Source organism: Zeus faber (genome assembly GCF_960531495.2).
Source record: "Zeus faber genome assembly, chromosome: 8".
Lineage (NCBI taxonomy): Eukaryota > Metazoa > Chordata > Actinopteri > Zeiformes > Zeidae > Zeus > Zeus faber.
The window spans coordinates 5,346,706-5,364,050 of NC_137195.1; the positions used below are offsets into that span (position 1 = coordinate 5,346,706).

Consider the following 17,345-nt stretch of genomic DNA (forward strand, 5'->3'; position numbering starts at 1 on the left):
CGGATGATGATGCCACTCAACTCCAGGCACATTTAAGGGAGGTGAGAGGCACCAAGTGTCACGTCAGACCATTCAAAACCGTTGACATCAGCGTGGTCTGCGTGCTAGACGACCTGCAAGGCTACCTGACCACACCACCGGGTACAGGCATCATCGTCTTGCAGGGGCCAGGGAGCATTGACGCTGGACGAGGGACCAGTGGCCTCAGTGCTGTTCTCTGATGAAAGTCTATTCCCTTTGAGCAGAAATGATGGCCGCCAACGACGTTGGCGACGTCAAGCAGAGCGCTACGCATCAGCCACTGTTGTGGTGTTACAGTGTGGGCAGGTGTGTCTAGTCAATACAGAACATTTGGTGGCGAATATGTGGCCTCAGCCTGGACCTAACTGCTCGTCTTCAGCTTTGGCTGACCAAGTCAAGTGTTGGTCAGTGCTGTCCTCTTTCATGCTGCAGTCATTATACCAATAGGCTTGTTGAAAGGCGTAGTTTTCCTACCTTTCTGCAGACCTTTTAATGATTTGAAGCATGTTGAGCAGAGTATCGATACAAAGTGGCTTTTTGATTTTTCCTCTGCGGAAAATTTTCTGGTGTATTCCTTTGTATTGTGTGGATTTATTTTCTGAGATGGCCATTGGAAATGGTTATATCTAGAAATTGAATGTGTAGAAACTTTTAAGGGGAGAAAATGCAACATCAACAACCAGATGTATCAAGACGTATATCACAACCACAACACAGACAATTAATTCTATTATATAATTATAGAACCAGAATCGCAATTGTGGCGCCACCCCTTGCGGCCGCCTGCGTGAGCAACCGCGTGCGCACATTAGAGTATTTTTTTGAGCTTATAGAGCTTGTGCGTAATCACCAGGTGTCATGACATTTCACTGCATATATGTACGACTGTATGTGTATGTATGTGACAAATAATCTCTTGAACTTTAACTTGAACATACTACCTGAATAACATCATTAATCCAGTCATTGTGCCCCTGCATGAACAACACAGGCCTCATTTCATCTTCATGGACGACAATGCTCCAGCTCATGGAGGTGGCATCATTAGGGAACGGCTGCTGGAGTCTGGGGCACCTCAAATGGAGTGTTCTGCACTTTCTCCAGACCTGAATCCCATAGAAAACCTATGGGATCAGCTGAGTCGCCGCGTAGAGGCTCGTAACTCTGTGTCCCGGAACCTCAATGACCTGAGGGCCCCCTTCAAGAAGAGTGGGGGGCCAGGCCTCAGCAGACAATAAGTCGACTTGTTAACAGCATGAGACGTCCTTGTCAAGCTGTAACTGATGCTCAAGGGCACATGACAAGTTATTGAGACATTGACATTTTTTGTTGTGGTAAACCCACCACTGTTGTTGGCTTTTGTTTCAGTAAATTGTTTGAGATGAGGAAATCACCATTGCATGCTTCTGCTTACATGCCCTACTTTCATGATATAATATCACTGTAGCCTGAACTTTTTACATCTTCCATAAATGTCACCCAAAAGCCAAATATCCCTAACTTTTTGTGAGTAGTGTATATGTCTATATATGTTTTGTGTATGTGTGTGTGTATATATATATATATATATATATATATATATATATATATATATATATATATATATATACACACACACACACACACACACACACACACACACACACACACACACACACACACACACCTATTGACCGTTTATACAGGAATATAAATGTAATCATGTGCCATATGTCCCTCCTTCCGTGTGCACTGACAAGCTCCTGGAGTGATTTAGAAAATCCTCAGTGAAAGGATTATCGTTATCAAAACGCTGTTTGATATAATCCAGCTGGAGGTATTACTACGTCTCCATCCACTGCAGCCACATTTTCCAAAAGTAAACGAGCATGCGTGGTTTGTTCTTAATTGTGTCTTTTAATGAAGACATTTCTTTGCCTTTCTATCAACGCTGTTACTTCATCACGGAGGCCACAAGAAGCAGGAGGTCATTACTGAGAGACACAACAACGTTAGGTGGACGAATGGAATGTCATGGAAAACTAACATTTTAACAGCTGTATCAAAAAATGTTTTATAACGAAAGTCGGACAGACTGTCGTTATCAAACTTTGTTTTTGAAATTTTGCGATGGCGACCATTCAAATTTTTTTTTAATTAATTGTAATTTATTTTTATTTTTATTTCGCCTACCCCAAATAAATAATAACACTTTTTCTATTTATTACAATGAGGCTTTGCTGTGTTGTTCTCCAGTTGTTTTGCTGCTGTTGGTGATCAAGGTAAAGCTGATTTTTCTGATGTTTCACTCAGTGTTAAAATTCAGTGTATTTTTAGTCAAATGATTATGTTTTGCCAAAAAAAAACGAAACGATTGTACTTGAACTAAATCCACGTACAGCTAATTGACAGTGCTATAAGAGACAGACCCATGATGCTGAACAACAACCTCCAACTCCCATAATGATATTTCGATTGAGCTCACAAGATCAGTACTTGTCCCGACAAAGATTAGTCTGGGTTTGAACCCTCGCCCCCTCGGGCGTCGACGTGACCCCTGGGACATGATGTTGGACGCCACTGGTGTTGACTCCCAGCCCGTGGAAATGACAACTGCGCAATACTGCAAAGCGATTTGTTTTGACACGGGACGTGACATAAGAGCAAATTCAGTCAACGGCCGTGGCTGCCAAGTTCCGTCTCCTCTCCAGCTGGAGCGTTCCATTCCAAACATCCACGCGGACGTCAAAGTGTCTGAGTCGACTCTCCGGTGAATCGACCAGTGTTCGGTTGTAGTATAGTGAACGTGTCTCATCTACAGGCTGCCAGCGATCAAACCAGGCCCCCCACTTAACCCTTGACACCCAGTTTGCCTTTTGAACGTCCAAGGCTGTGGGAGCGGCGAGGTGGCGGCGGCGGCGGCGGCGGCGGCAGCCCGTTTGGAATTTGGCTTTGCAGCGGAGCCAACATCTGCTCCGCGTCACCGCCGTCACGCGAAACAACGTTTGCTCTGGTTCCGCCGCTCCACGGTTCGAGTTAAGTGTCGTGACCGTCCAGCGTCACGTTTGGATGTGTCCCAGGCCGGAGCCCAGTTTTTGTTTTTCCCTTTCTGAAAAGTTGCTGCTTTGCTCTCACGGTGTGTTGTGGTTGCCCGGAGGTTCAGCTCAGTTAACATTCCAGACACTTTATGGCCCAAAAGGAGTCGTTTGAAGTAAGCGATGCTGTGTTTCTGCTGTTGATAAAATGTTTTAAGGTATTCCGACCGCGATGGGAACGACTCAGGTACAAACAATAAACAACCGCAGCACCCCAACCAACGCTGGAACGAGAGTGTGCCTCACTCGTCTCCGTGGTTAATCAAAGAAATGTTCCGGGTCAAGTGAAATGGAGATGAGACGAAAATATAAATATCTTAAACTCAGTAAGCTGTGGAACCCTCTGGCCACCATGGCAGCATTTTTTCGAGCGCTGGGATTTGTTCCGCCTGTACTCTGCTTTCTGCGCTTCCCTCCTGGTCGACCACTAGAGGGCGCACCGAGGCAGAGAGTCTCGGGCCGCTCCCTCCTCCCTTTTCATGGTGTGATCCCGGGCTTTGGACAATTAGACATTATTGTCATGTTTCCTTGGTTTCAGTTTGTTGTCATTGGCATTATTATGGTGTCTCTGAATCGGTTATAGACACTAGAACTCAGAGCGGTTATGGCAGTTGATAATGCAGCAAGCGTTCGCCGTTCCACCGCGTTTTATTTAAGTTGGACGAGATAGAAACACCACTGCAACGTCTACCTCCACCATGTCCTCAAATCCCACTGTGGGACTTCTGCTGACGTCGCCGTCCCGATCTCTGTAATATGGCCCAACCCTATGGAATTTGTCCTAATTCTCTCATATCTAATCTACTACGACTGTCGCTGCTTCGGCACTCGCTCCATTAATAGTTAGTCAAACTATCTGCAGCCGACGGTGGGCCTGTGCCGGTCTGATAGGGGAATCAGGAAGCCCCACGCAGCTGCACGACGCTCACAGGGGTATTTTACAGACACGCCGCAAATGAAATCATTCTCCTTTCTCTGACGCGTCGCGTTTTTCGAAACTGCAGTGTGTGTGTGAGACGAGCAGAGAGACGGATGAGATAACACACACACACGCGCACTAATGCTTAGTGTACGTTCATACACATTATATTTACGCACGTGGTTGCGGCACTACACACGATCAATTGCAATGTAATTCATCAATAACAAGTCAACTTTACCAAATTAAACTGTTTAAGCACAGTCTAGCAGCTCGTCATGGTTCAGGAGAGCTCTCCAAGCTGTCAATATGTCTTATTGGAGGGTTTACCACCCTTACCACATACCTAGATCTATGAGATTTAGTCGTTTGCCCATTTTATTATCGTGAAATCGTGACAATTGCACGTTTCAGGATTATGATGGAAATGGAATTGGTGTCGCGTATTTTGAGGGGAGGAAAAGAAACCAGCAAAAGACCAATTAATGACTGAAATTTCCATTTGAAAATGAGTTAAATGTTGTTTTTTTTTTTTTAAAGATAAGCGGCATCATGATAGGGAGCAGAGAACAGCCTCAAGGGGAACCATAGCTGCTTTTTATGGGAAGTATTACTGGTAACAGTGGTGGCGTTTATGGACGGGGATGGGTTTGCAGTCCTGGTTAAATGATATCTATTTATGATATATATTGCACTGGAGAGAGAGAGAGAGAGAGAGAGAGAATCCGGTGGAGTGACGAGTCACAGGTGCTGTGCACGTCGGCTCATTGTGTTCCCTCTTGTTCCTGCAGAATGAGTTTCAATGGCTCTGGAGCGAAAACGCCCCATGACCTGTGACCTTTCGGGGGCGGGGCGGGGAGGGGGGGGGGGGCGCACTGAACTCTTTGTTCCTGGTGACCTTTAACCCCCGACAGAACCATGGCTGGGTCACTCCAGTGGCCGCTCCGCTTTTGTTGAAAATTGTACAGAACTGGGGTGGAATTCGAAAGGAATGTCGGGAAATGTTGAACTGGCAGTTTGACAGCGGTCGGAAAGTCGGTTGGAGCAACAATAGTTGCTTTGTTTCCACTTGGCATAAGGCTGCAGCGTATAATTACGTAAATGCAATGCAATATATAATGGTTTGAAAATGATAGGCTGCACTTTAAAAATAGCAGCATAACGACAACAACAGAAACACTGCCTCTATATGTCTGACTCAGTCCATGGTTTATGACCATTTCTACCGCTGTTCAAACGTTGCCTTGGACCTGTTCTCCGCCAGGTGGCTGTAGTGCTAGTGAAGCGGGGGTTCTGCCGCCGAGTCATTCCGGATGGAAGAGAGACGTCAGTATCACCCCCAACGTCGCCTCAGTGTTTTCATGAGGAGCATGTCCGACTTGTTATTTCATGGGTAGACCGTTTCAATCCGCTGAACTACGGTGGAACCACGTTGTCCCTCAGAGCTTGTTGTTTTTTTTTTTTTAAGGGGGCAAAGTACTGTACCGAGTTGTCTGAGGTTTTGGAGGCGAACGGATTGGATTTCTGACCTAAGTCTGACGTCCCCCGCTCAGTCTGCAAGATGTCTAGCTGAAGCTCAATCCTGATTTAAAGGAAGGATAGGGCCGGCAGGAGGCATTGATTTACAATGAGTTAAAGTGCACATTTAATGGAGCGTGTCAATTCAAAACTGACAATTGTCAATCTTTCATTGGTGCTTCTTGCCAACAGAATTTAAAGAACTTGTTTTAAACTCTTACGACTAAGCAGTGTCTGTTGTAGTGCAGAAAGCATGGCCTGGTCACACTAACGGTTGCCCAGTTGCCCAGGGCAACCAATGTTGAGCTATTGACGGGGTCTGGTTGTCCCGTTGTCAGCCATTTATAATTTGTTAAGAAAAATAAAATGGTGAAACAAATGAGAATATTGAAATATTATTGAGTCTCATTATCATGATTATGGTTATGATGATGATGATTATTATTATGATTATTATTCTGCTTGGCACTTTTCGGGCTAAAACTCTCTGGAACAGGACAACCGCTGCAGCTACAGACACGGTTGAGGTGTCGTGAGAACGGGGATGTTGCAGACATCGTGACAGAATAATATAATAATAAGTCAAATTCCAAATGAGTGTTAATGTCCAATAAATGTTGTCTGTATTGCATTACAGGCAATTAATCTTTCTAGCTGAGTTCTTGAATTGTAGAATTTGCACAATAAGTGCAATAAAGTACAAATGGAAAGTAAGCATAATTTATGTTTGTGAAATAATGTATAATGTATTTATAATATTGTATTTACTTGATTTAAGAGGTTTATTTGTCACATACATATACTATTTATTATGTTATTATTTATTATATACCTTTCACTACTTATTATGTTTGTTATATTAAATAATTAGAAAATAAGGACAAAGAATAAAGATGACTATTATGGCCGGACACTTAAAATATTGTCGGACACGACAAATTCGGGTCAGAATCAGACTGAATTCTTGCAGTTTGATGCAGTATTACTAACTATGACTAAAATGGACCCTGTGTAACGCTGCCTGCAGCCATATTTTAGATACTGTAATGCCAAGTCAAAAGTAAGCGTCTGGTCCTGTATCAGGTATCAAAAATTGTATCAGGAAGCAAAGTCAACATTTTATATTGAATCATGTAACAATTTATAGTAAAAATGTGCAGAAAATAGTGAAGAGAGAAGCATCAAGGACCAATAAGAGGAGCTTGATGGAGGACACATTGGGACATTGTCCACCAAATTCAGTGGACAACCCCCCGCTCTGACCAGTAGACCAGGTCAGGTACATAATGGAGTTATCAAGTAGTATTTTTATAGTATTTTTGAAATGTCTTGTTGGGGAGTAACCTGACGACAGGAGCTATGGGCTATTTGAGACGTCGCCAAGCTCTCTCATGTTCCTGCATGCTCCAGCAGAACAACCAGTCCCTCCCGCAAAAAAACCCAGTGCAAAACAGAAACAACCCAAGTGCAGTGTAGACGTATATGTTTGTGTGAAGTATATGGTACTGAATCAGTAAAAATAACATTTTGACAACTGTGTGTGTGCGCGCGTCATGCATACACACATACTGTTTGTACATGTGTGTACATGCACATGTACTTGTGTGTATTTTGTGAGGCGGGCTCATTTATCAGTAGTCAATTGCACGCTATACAGTATGTCTCTGAGTGTCACCAGACCTCGCCCTTTTCGACCCCGGGGCAGATCTGGAACGACAACGACATCCTGGCGAGACCAGAGTGCGTGGAGACGCACAGACGCACATCAGGCGGAGGATTTGTCCTGCAACACGAGAGTGTGAAGCAACAGAGGCCAGGTTACTGCTCTCACCTCCCCTCTACTGGCCCCGTTCCACATCTATTTATACTGTACTCAGTGGAGTGTTTGTGTATGTTGTCGGGTCTGCAGCTATGTCTCCTACATAAGAAACAATGGGTTTTAAATGCCCTCTGTTCGATCGCCAAGTGCAGCGCCGTCGCAGTCATGACATTTTAGTTGGCGATTAATTGCCCTAAAAATAACTGCGATTAAAATTCTTAATTGCCGCTAAAATATATATATTTTTTGTCCACTTCATACTCTAATAGCGGCATAAAAGAAAAGCTTGTGATGATACGTGTGTATGTATGTATGTATGTATGTATGTGTGTGTGTGTGTGTGTGTGGGGGGGTGGGGGTGGGGGCTTTCCACTGTAATCTATTTTGGGCCACGCCCCCTGTGTTACCGTGGAGATATAAGAGCCCCCTCACCCAGAGAACGTTTTCTTCGTTCTGGGTTCGACCGAAACAACACAGCTGAGGTAGGCGCGTGCGTGTGTGTGTGTGTGCTTGTGCGCGTGCCATCTTGTCGTAATAAACTATATACAGATCTTGTTCCTTTCTTCTGGTTTTACTTTGCCGCTCAGTCGACACAGTTTGCGTTTTCTGATCGGCTCCGTGCGTCGTCGGCCCCGTTCCATCGCTGCTCCTCTGCGCCTCCGGTTAAATCGGGCGCTCGCCTCCTTCACAGCTGTGAGCCCGTGTGCCGGGGTCAGGCTCCTTCTGGAACGCAGGACAACGGGGGGAGGGCGAGCGGAATTCCCTCCGTCGCTCCGTGTGCGTTCGGTCAAATCCGCGCCGACTTGATTTGGATACACAAATGAACGTCAGAGAGGTGAAGTCGTTTGAGCTCGTGTCATAATTGAGGGGCCGCTGCCCGCGTAAAGGGGGGGGGGGCGATCAAATTACACACACACACACACACACACACACACACACACACACACACACACACACAGCTGTTTCCGACGTGTCTGCCGGGTGAAGTGGTCCAGACACCTTTCATCACAGAAATGTCGCATTGGATTTTATTTCTATTTCCACTTTTACGGTTTTGGGCTCGTCTGTTACACACAGGATATGAATACACACGTTACGCGTATCGCCGCCAAATGGATGGATGGAAAGACCCGTAATGTCAGTTTACCGAAACAAACAATACCTACCCTGTTTACATTATTCATCCCTGGGGGGGGGGGGGGGGGGGGTTGCAGTGTCACGCCAGCGTACGCCAGAACAAATGAAAAAACCCAAGTCGTAAAAGATAGAAAATTGAAAAAACGGCAACATTCAAAACACAGTGAACTATCCAATAGTAGAGCAGAGAGCATATCAGGGTTAGAAGGCTCAGTGTGCAAAGTGCACAATATCTGTGTCGAAAAGAAAGCAAACTATACAGAATATTTTATAAGAGGAAAAAACGGACAAACTAGCAGCGTTGTGGGTGTGGTGGCGGAGACGTCCGCCCGTGCAGGTTGGAGGCTCGGCCGTCCAGGTCCATGATGTTTCAGGGTTTTTTTGTCCTTCCTCCCTGCAGTCCTCCGCTCTTCCTCCTGGAAGCCTCTTTCACCTCTTCCTCTCCTCCATCTTGTGTTTTCTTTTCTCTCTCTCTCTCTCTCTCTCTCTCTCTCTCTCTCAGGGGTGGGAGGTTGTTTTTTTGGGGAGGGCGTAGCTTGTTATACAACTCCATTCCAAACATCAGCTGTTCCAGAGATCCAGCCTCCGCAAATGCCAGCGGATCTATTGCCGCGGCACCTAACCCCCGAACGCACGCACGCGCAGGGGGGAAACGCGCACGGTGAAACAAGACTGCGACTTGTTGGGAATGGTTGACTCCAGGTTGAGGGAGAAGAGGAGTTCTGGAACTTTCTGAGAATTTTATTTTATTTTTTTTTAATAATATCTGCAAAGCGAAGCGCTGGGCGTGTCCACGGCAGCAAGGGGCCTCTTTCGTGGAACGTCTTTTGAATGGTTAAAAGGATCCGCCCCATTCATGGAGAAGAGGTATTTCATTCAGTATCGAACAGAATAACAGTCTCTCTCTCCATCCCTGTCTGTCTGTCCGTCCATCCCTTCTGTCCAGATGCCTCAGTTTGAGAAGAGCACGGTCCATATGAAGGACCCTGAGAGAGTGGAGCAGATCATCTGCGGCCTCATCAAGGGGGGAGCCTCCAAGCTTCAGGTGTGTGTGCGTTCGCGTGCGTAGCGGTGGTAGTTCGGACAAAGCCGCTTCGAGGGACTTTTTTTTTAGCTCCTGCCCCAGGGCGTGGGACTTGCCGGCACAAGAGGAACCTTCGGTGATGTAGCTGCTGGTGGTTGGTGCGGGCCAAGTCCACGGCGCCTCAGACTGAGGACCGCCCGCCCGGTCGAGTCTCATCACTCCGGGCGCGGGCCGGCCTGAATGAAGCAAAAAAAACCTGCGTGCGCTGTCCGGATGCGAACCCGGGCCTTAAGTCGGAGCAATCTTAAGTTGCGTCTTGGAGATCAAGTATTAGCGAAGATTCAGCATCTGGTTTGTTTAGTATCCTATTAGCGGTGTGAATACAACCAGGGGGGAAAAAAAAGCCCTTGAGGCTTTCTTGTTCTCGGGGGTGGCGGGGGCTCCCCGCAGGGAGTCCCCACAACTCATGTCGACCCAGTGCCACTTGTTGGCCTGGGTGAAACAGCTCCCTCTAGTGGCAACAACACACAACCTCCGTTAATTCCTCAGAATGTGACATTATGACACGCAGACCATACAGTCCCAATGTTCATAGTCGTGTCCCCGTGTTGTGGTAGAATTAAGTAAGATTGACTTCACAACGCTGTCTCTGTTGGGAGGCGACAAGACGTACAGTATGCAGGACACAAACACCCGAGCAACAAATGAAGCAGGTTTCCAGCGCAGTGTCTGTGGTTGTCCCTCTGCAGATCATCACGGATTTCGACATGACCTTAAGCAAGTTCGCCGTCAACGGGAAGCGCTGCCCGTCGTGTCACAGTGAGTATTTTAATTCCCAGGCGTCACAGAACCAGAGGCACAGCTGTGTCTACCTGTTCTTTAGAGCTGGGAAATACTGTCAAAATGTCCCTCACTAAATATCTCAGTATCGGTGATGTCACGATAATTTGGGGGACAGTTAATGTTAGCGACGCTTTCTAATAATGGCTCATCCAAACAAAGCGTGGGGAGGTGTGAACAGGAAATGTGCATTAGTTAACGTGATAAGTATCATACACTGAACCGGTCATTTGTCCAGATTTATCTTTGAACTTATTCTGATGACCTCTTTTTAAATCTATTTTCGCAACGGCTGCATAAACAAAGTTTCACTTTTTTTTTTTTTTTTTACCTTTTATAATAAAAGAAAGTTCAAGGAGAAATGAAAAATTGTGAAAAAAGTTATTTAAAAAAAACGGACTCCCCATGCATTCAGATATCATCGATAACTGCAAGCTGGTGACGGAGGACTGCAGAGAGAAGCTTCTGCAGCTCAAGAACAAATATTATCCCATCGAGATCGACCCCAACCTCACCATGGAGGAGAAGTACCCCTTCATGGTGGAGTGGTGAGTGGGCCACGCGCACACACACACACACACACACACACACACACACACACACACACACACACACACACACACACACACACACACACACACACACATTCCTGGTGTGTTTAAGTGTTCCTTAACAAGGGGTTGTGTGTCCATGTGTTTCCAGGTATTTCAAGTCCCACACGTTACTTGTGGAACAGAGACTACAGAAAGATAAACTCCCCGAGGTCGTTAGAGACTCTGATGCTGCCCTCAGGTACACACACACACACACACACACATACACACACACACACACACACTGCGTCCACCTTAATTGACGTGTTTTTCTGTAACATCTAGGCAACGTCCTTGTGCTCTGACCTTGGATAACTCACTGGTGGAGGGTGCACGTGTGGTTGTGTGTTGAGCAGGGTCTGACCTTTCAACTCCATATTGATAATATTGACACAGATAGGATTGACATTTTGTACAAAATGAGAATTTCTATCAACCGCTCAGTTTATCTGACCTGCGTTACAATAGTACTTCACGGAACAAATCCAGTCTGATACGGAAATGAAACATTTCAATTTGTTTTTGACCACGCTTGTACGTCATTCCAGCGGAAAGCAGGTCCAAACAAAGTATGGACGTTACAATTTTCAAATTGACTCAGAAGTTGAAACGATAGAATTTAATTGTGCCAATTTTTCTTGAATACCTTGCCCTAATTATATGCCTGGCTTGAGGGTTCTGCTTGCAATGGTGCATTAGGGCTTGGACTGCCATACCATGGTCACAGGACATTCTCTAACCTCTAAGATTCCAGCGGCCTTGAGTCGATTTGAATCCAGTTTAATTCGTTCCGTGACAGAGCTCGTAATTCAATCTGCTCGTATAGCAAATCAATTTTCCCCATTGAAATTAATTCAAATGCCATTAATCCGTTCCAAACCCCAAAAAAACACCCCAATTTTTCTTTGTTACGTGTTTTTAAATAAGAAAAATGTATTTATAAATAACAAATATTGTATAAAAACATAATAAAACATAATAAAAGAGAATGTGTAGATCATTTTTGCCTTCTCGCAGATGATACCCTCCGTCACGCTATCTCCTGCGAGGTGCTTCTCCGTCAACCACACCAACAGCAGATTCTCCGTCTTTTCATGGACAGCGGTCCGCAGCTTAGACATTATTTGAACGCCCTTGGCTGGCGTAGTACCCTTCATCGTCTCCTTCTGCTTCAGTACGGTACATATGGTAGAAGTACTACGCTCGTACTGCCTCGCCAATTCCATCACACGCACACCTCGCCCATGTTTTTCTATTATTTGGCACTTTAAGTCAATGGACGTCATCCGCTTCTCCTTCTCAGCACTTACTTTTTTCGGACCCATGGTTCCAAAAAAAAAAAGTGGCAAAATTACTGCACAACAAGCACAAATCGCGAGCACAAAACACAAAAGCGACGCTTCCACGCTCAGGTCATCACAGGAAGTGCAGGAGTGAGACGCGGGATTTGCATTTGCTCGCCACGCCCACCAGCGGCGGCACCTGAAGCTCGCTCCTCCTAACGCAAATTTTTGCTCGCAAGTCAATACAAAAAAAAATCGGCAGAACGACTGCTCGTAACTCGGGAAACTCGTATGCGGGTGCGCTCGTAAATGAAGGTACCACTGTGTCCCGTTGAAATGAACCACCGCTGCCGTCGCGGCTGCTCCCGCAGGGAGGGCTACGAGCACTTCTTCGACCGCCTGCAGCAGCACAACGTGCCCGTGTTCATCTTCTCCGCCGGCCTGGGGGACGTGCTGGAGGAGATCATCCGGCAGGCGGGGGTCTACCACCCCAACGTCAAGGTGGTCTCCAACTTCATGGACTTTGACGACAACGTGAGTCCCCGGTGTAGTTCTAAAAAGTCGAAACCCCTTTTCTCCTGACCGGGAGGTGCTGTTCAACTCCCCCCGTTTGGCCACTTTCTGACTAGAATTTGTGACTTTTGCGCTCCTATGGCCGTCATCATCACCACCTCTTCTGCCCCCCCCCCCCAGGGCGTCCTGCGGGGCTTCAAGGGGGAGCTGATCCACGTCTACAACAAGCACGACGGCGCGCTGCGCAACACGGACTACTTCAAGCAGCTGAAGGACAACTGCAACATTGTGCTGATGGGGGACTCGCTGGGGGACCTCAACATGGCCGACGGCGTCCCCAACGTGGACAACCTCCTCAAGATCGGCTTCCTCAACGACAAGGTACGCCGGGCGCCCCTCGCGACCAGGGCGGTTCCGGGCGGATTTGTGGCGCGGGGGGGGGGGGGCGGTGATCGGTGAGTGAAAGTGAGCGTCCTCGCAGAACGCCCCGGCACCGAGCGGAAATGCAGATGTGCATCCATTTTCCTTCTGAGTTGATTAAACACGGGCACAATAACGACCAGTGATTTTATTTTTTCATGTTTATCCGGGTGTGTTTATTCACGTGTGTCTGCGTGTCCTTTTTGAAGAGTCATGAAATGTCTTCAATTCAGTTTTGCAAATATTAAGCTTTAAAGGTCATTTGTCTTAAATTAGGAGCTCTTAACATCAAAAATAAACATTTTGTCGGATTTTATTGATCCATCTTTTTATTTTGTTGTCAAAATGAGTCGTTCTGCATCCGAGTCAATGTATCTGATGTTATAAAACCCCAAACCTGCTGCCTACCTCCGATACGTCATCAGATAAGGGAGGGATGATTTAAATCTTTAATGTTTTAATAAACTTCGTAACCTTTAATCTCTAAATATATCGAATAAAATGCTTTTACAAAATTATCTTTCTTTGTCAGATGGGATGCTTTAGCTTTTTGCGGAGTGCGGCAGGGGCGTGGTGGTGTGTGTCGGTGTGTTGGGGGCTTGGGGGTGTGTGAAGGTGTGCTACGGGGGTGTGGTGGTGTGTGTTGGGGGGGCGTGGTGGTGCGTGTTGGCGTCGTGGTGGTGTGTGTTGGGGGGCGTGGTGGTGTCTGTTGGGGGCGTGGTGGTGCATGTTGGGGGCGGCGGGGGCGTGGTGGTGTGTGTTGGGGGGCGTGGTGGGGGGGCGTGGTGTGTGTGTTGGGGGCGTGGTGGGGGGGGCCGTGGTGGTGTGTGCTGGGGGGCGTGGTGGTGTGTGTTGGGGGGCGTGGTGGTGTGTGGTGGTGCTTGTTGGGAGACGTGGTGGTGCTTGTTGGGAGACGTGGTGGTGGTGTGTGTTGGGGGCGTGGTGGTGTGTGTTGGGGGCGTGGTGGCGGGTGTTGGGGGCGTGGTGGTGCGTGTTGAAGGGCGTGGTGGTGTGTGTTGAAGGGCGTGGTGGTGTGTGTTGGGGGCGTGGTGGTGCGTGTTGGAGGGCGTGGTGGTGTGTGTTGAGGGCGTGGTGGTGCAGGGTGGTGCGTGTTGGAGGGCGTGGTGGTGCTTGGTGTGTGTTGGAGGGCGTTGTGGTGCATGGGGGTGTGTGTTGGAGGGCGTGGTGGTGCATGTTGGGGGCGTGGTGGTGGTGTGTGTTGGGAGACGTGGTGGTGGTGTGTGTTGGGGGCGTGGTGGTGGTGTGTGTTGGGGGGCGTGGTGGTGCGTGTTGGAGGGCGTGGTGGTGTGTGGTGGTGCTTGTTGGGAGACATGGTGTTGGAGGGTGTGGTGGTGTGTGGTGGTGCTTGTTGGGAGACGTGGTGGTGCGTGTTGACACTCTCTCTACTTTGTGCTCGTGCAGGTGGACGAGCGCTTGGACAAGTACCTGGACTCGTATGACATTGTCCTGGTGAAGGACGAGACTCTAGAGGTGCCGAACGCCATCCTCCAGAAGATTCTATAACTCCGCTCCACCTTTGCCTCACTCGGGGAACCTCTCACCCACGTAACCTGTCCTGGCAAAGACTGCAATAACCCCACCCCCACCCCCACCACCACCACCACCTGTCAGTTCACATCCCTCTGAAGCCCCCCAGCCCTCTTTTTGAAATGAACTGTTTTAGAAATACACATGGCAGTGTGTGTGTGTGTGTGTGTGTGTGTGTGTGTGTGTGTGTGTGTGTGTGTGTGTGTGTGTGTGTGTGTGTGTGTGTGTGTGTGTGTGTGTGTGTGTGTTTTAGTCGTCACCTACCTTCTGTCTGACCTGTAATGTAAAACAATGGAAAAACCAAATCGCAAAGAAAACATTTTGAACTTTGATTTGCACATAATTGTTACTCTCGTCATTTATATGATTTTTTTTTTTGTTTGTTTATTGTGTATTAAAATAAAAAATAAAAATAAATATATAATATAAATATTTTATATTTATATTATTTTTATTTTATATTATATTGTTTGTGTCGGTGGACAGAGGTTTGCAAATCATGAACCAAGCAAACGCAGTGGGAACATGGGGGTCTCCTGAAATCAATCCCAGCATGCATTTCACCCCGTTTGGAAGGTCATCCCACCATGTCCACCGTTCACGTCACTTCACCAGAGATTTATAACAAGTCTCGGTTTGTTTTTCTGCCTGTAGTGAAGGGATCCTTGACGGAAGGAGATGAGGATGTTATTTTCCGAGTGGCGCCAGCTTATTTTTATAAACGACCTAATTTGCGATTATAATGATTAAATACGCCGTGACGCCAGATATCATATATAATGAACTGACTGAAAAGGGATCTCACAAAACACGTCGGTTCTCTTAAGTTGTTATTGCTCGTCTCCAGAATGACCACAGACGCCAGTATTAATAAAGATATGTTTTGAGGAATTAATTTAAGCTTTGAAGAGGGGAAATTAGGGGGGGGGATAATTTGAGATTGTTGTGCATCTCTGCTCCATCCGAGTTCAACTGAGCCGAGGGCAGGCACTCAAACAGTTGAGGTTTTTTCTTTTTCCCCCTGTTTCCGTGGCACCCGCCCAAAAAGAGATGTAAAAAAACAAAAACAAAGGTGTGAGCGCCTGAATCCTGGGGTCCAGGGTTGTAAATCCTGCTTGTTTGTATGGGATGGACGTCCCCACATCTCGCTCACGGTTCCACGGACGGACCCACTGGGGCCGGCGGTCATCTCACATGGTGCCCGGCTTTGTTTGTATTTCCCATCGTTGATACCAAAAGTGAAGCGTGCGAGGTGTGGGAGTACACATCAAGTACATAAGACACATCCAATGTTGAAAAATGACAAAACGACAAATGCGGCGCCGTCCGACCCGGGGCACGCCGGCGTTCTGGTCGTTGGCGGGGAGACGGGACAGTTTCCCGTTTGCTGCTGTGTGGGTCACCGCAGCCGACGACACCTTTTGTTATATTTCTATACCTCTATTATATATCATGCAAGTTATTCAGAGCGTCGGTGGAGGTGGCGCTTGGGAAGGTGCAATTCGGGGGGAGGGGGGAGGCAGCAGAGCATGTGCAGATTTCGGGCGCCGGGTCTCGCGTCACAGTCTCCGGTGGCGACAGGGCGTGGAACGGGCGGGCGGCACTTAATGTTTGGCGGGAGGTAAATCTCGCCTCTGACCCGCCGCACTTGCGAGGGCCTCCAAGGGCCTCGCTCAGCGGAAGGAGCGGGTGGTGCCTTATCCCCGCGCCGTGAAAGCGCTTCCGACCCACGCCTGGAGCTGATGAGCAAACGTTAAAAACGCGACGACGAGCAGTGTCGACGGTGGCTTCACCAAATCTTCCTTTGTGTCTTTTGGTTTTGGACTCTGAAGTCCCGTTCCCCCTTTTTTTGTTATGTGGTTCAAATGTAGCTCTCCCTCTACTATGATGAAAATAAATAGATAAATATTTTTTGGAAGAGCACTGGGGGCTTCCCACATCCTAAATTGTCATATTCGTCGTGATGGAAGTGTTGGAAGTTAAATATGTATGGTATGTATTTTAAATGTGCTGCTATCACCTGCATGTTGCCTTTTTCATATAGATATTTTGGTTTGAGCTTCGGAAAATAAAAGTCAATAAGATGCTCACGCGTGTAGTGTGTTCATTTATTATGGGTTGTTGCCGAGACACGTGCTGCAGTACACCTGGAGGCCGCTGGGTGGCAGCGATTCCGGAATGGAGTCAAGGTTCTTCCAAAGATAATAACAGTGAGAACAGTGCACACAACGTGGCACCACCTCGTACTGCTGCACCGTCAGCCGGCTCGTTGGTCTAGGGGTATGATTCTCGCTTAGGGTGCGAGAGGTCCCGGGTTCAAATCCCGGACGAGCCCTCACCTTTTAAACGGAGGGAGAGACTCTTTTTGGTGACGCTGTAAAACAGGGGCCTCAAACTCAACTTACCTGGGGCCCGCTGGAGGTAGAGTCTGGGTGAGGCTGGGGCCCCAGCAAGTTTTCCGAAAAAAAAAAAAAGTCAGACCGATCCAGTCTTCTCAATCTTTATTAACAGCAGTTCAGAACGTGAAGGGCCCTTCAGAACGTGAAGGGCCCTTCAGAACAGGAAGGGCCCTTCAGAACGCAGGCTTCTCTCAGCGGGGACCTGGCAGCGCTTCCTCTCACACAGCGGAGCCACGT

At 47.4% G+C, this 17,345-nt stretch overlaps 1 protein-coding gene and 1 long non-coding RNA gene across 3 annotated transcripts in view; one reads left to right on the plus strand and one right to left on the minus strand.

The window, feature by feature from the left end:
• The window catches only part of nt5c3a (5'-nucleotidase, cytosolic IIIA), a 19,942-nt gene extending 3,145 nt beyond the window's left edge, over positions 1-16,797 (plus strand). Inside the window, exons 1-8 of one of the 2 annotated variants that reach the window (XM_080005274.1) lie at positions 6,711-7,833; positions 9,435-9,533; positions 10,262-10,331; positions 10,768-10,900; positions 11,055-11,144; positions 12,600-12,762; positions 12,922-13,122; positions 14,584-16,797. In XM_080005274.1, coding sequence (XP_079861400.1) covers positions 7,660-7,833; positions 9,435-9,533; positions 10,262-10,331; positions 10,768-10,900; positions 11,055-11,144; positions 12,600-12,762; positions 12,922-13,122; positions 14,584-14,685 — 1,032 coding nt within the window. In that variant the 5' untranslated portion in view covers positions 6,711-7,659 and the 3' untranslated portion in view covers positions 14,686-16,797. Of the gene's footprint in view, positions 1-6,710; positions 7,834-9,434; positions 9,534-10,261; positions 10,332-10,767; positions 10,901-11,054; positions 11,145-12,599; positions 12,763-12,921; positions 13,123-14,583 lie in introns of those variants that run through there. The other variant, XM_080005273.1, reaches the window with a different exon arrangement.
• LOC307233839 lies at positions 7,842-8,938 on the minus strand. The gene is made up of 3 exons (XR_013844279.1): positions 8,778-8,938; positions 8,518-8,537; positions 7,842-8,153 (listed from the first exon to the last, which is right to left on the minus strand). It is a non-coding gene; the product is annotated as an uncharacterized lncRNA (long non-coding RNA).
• Positions 16,798-17,345: the final 548 nt, after the last annotated feature.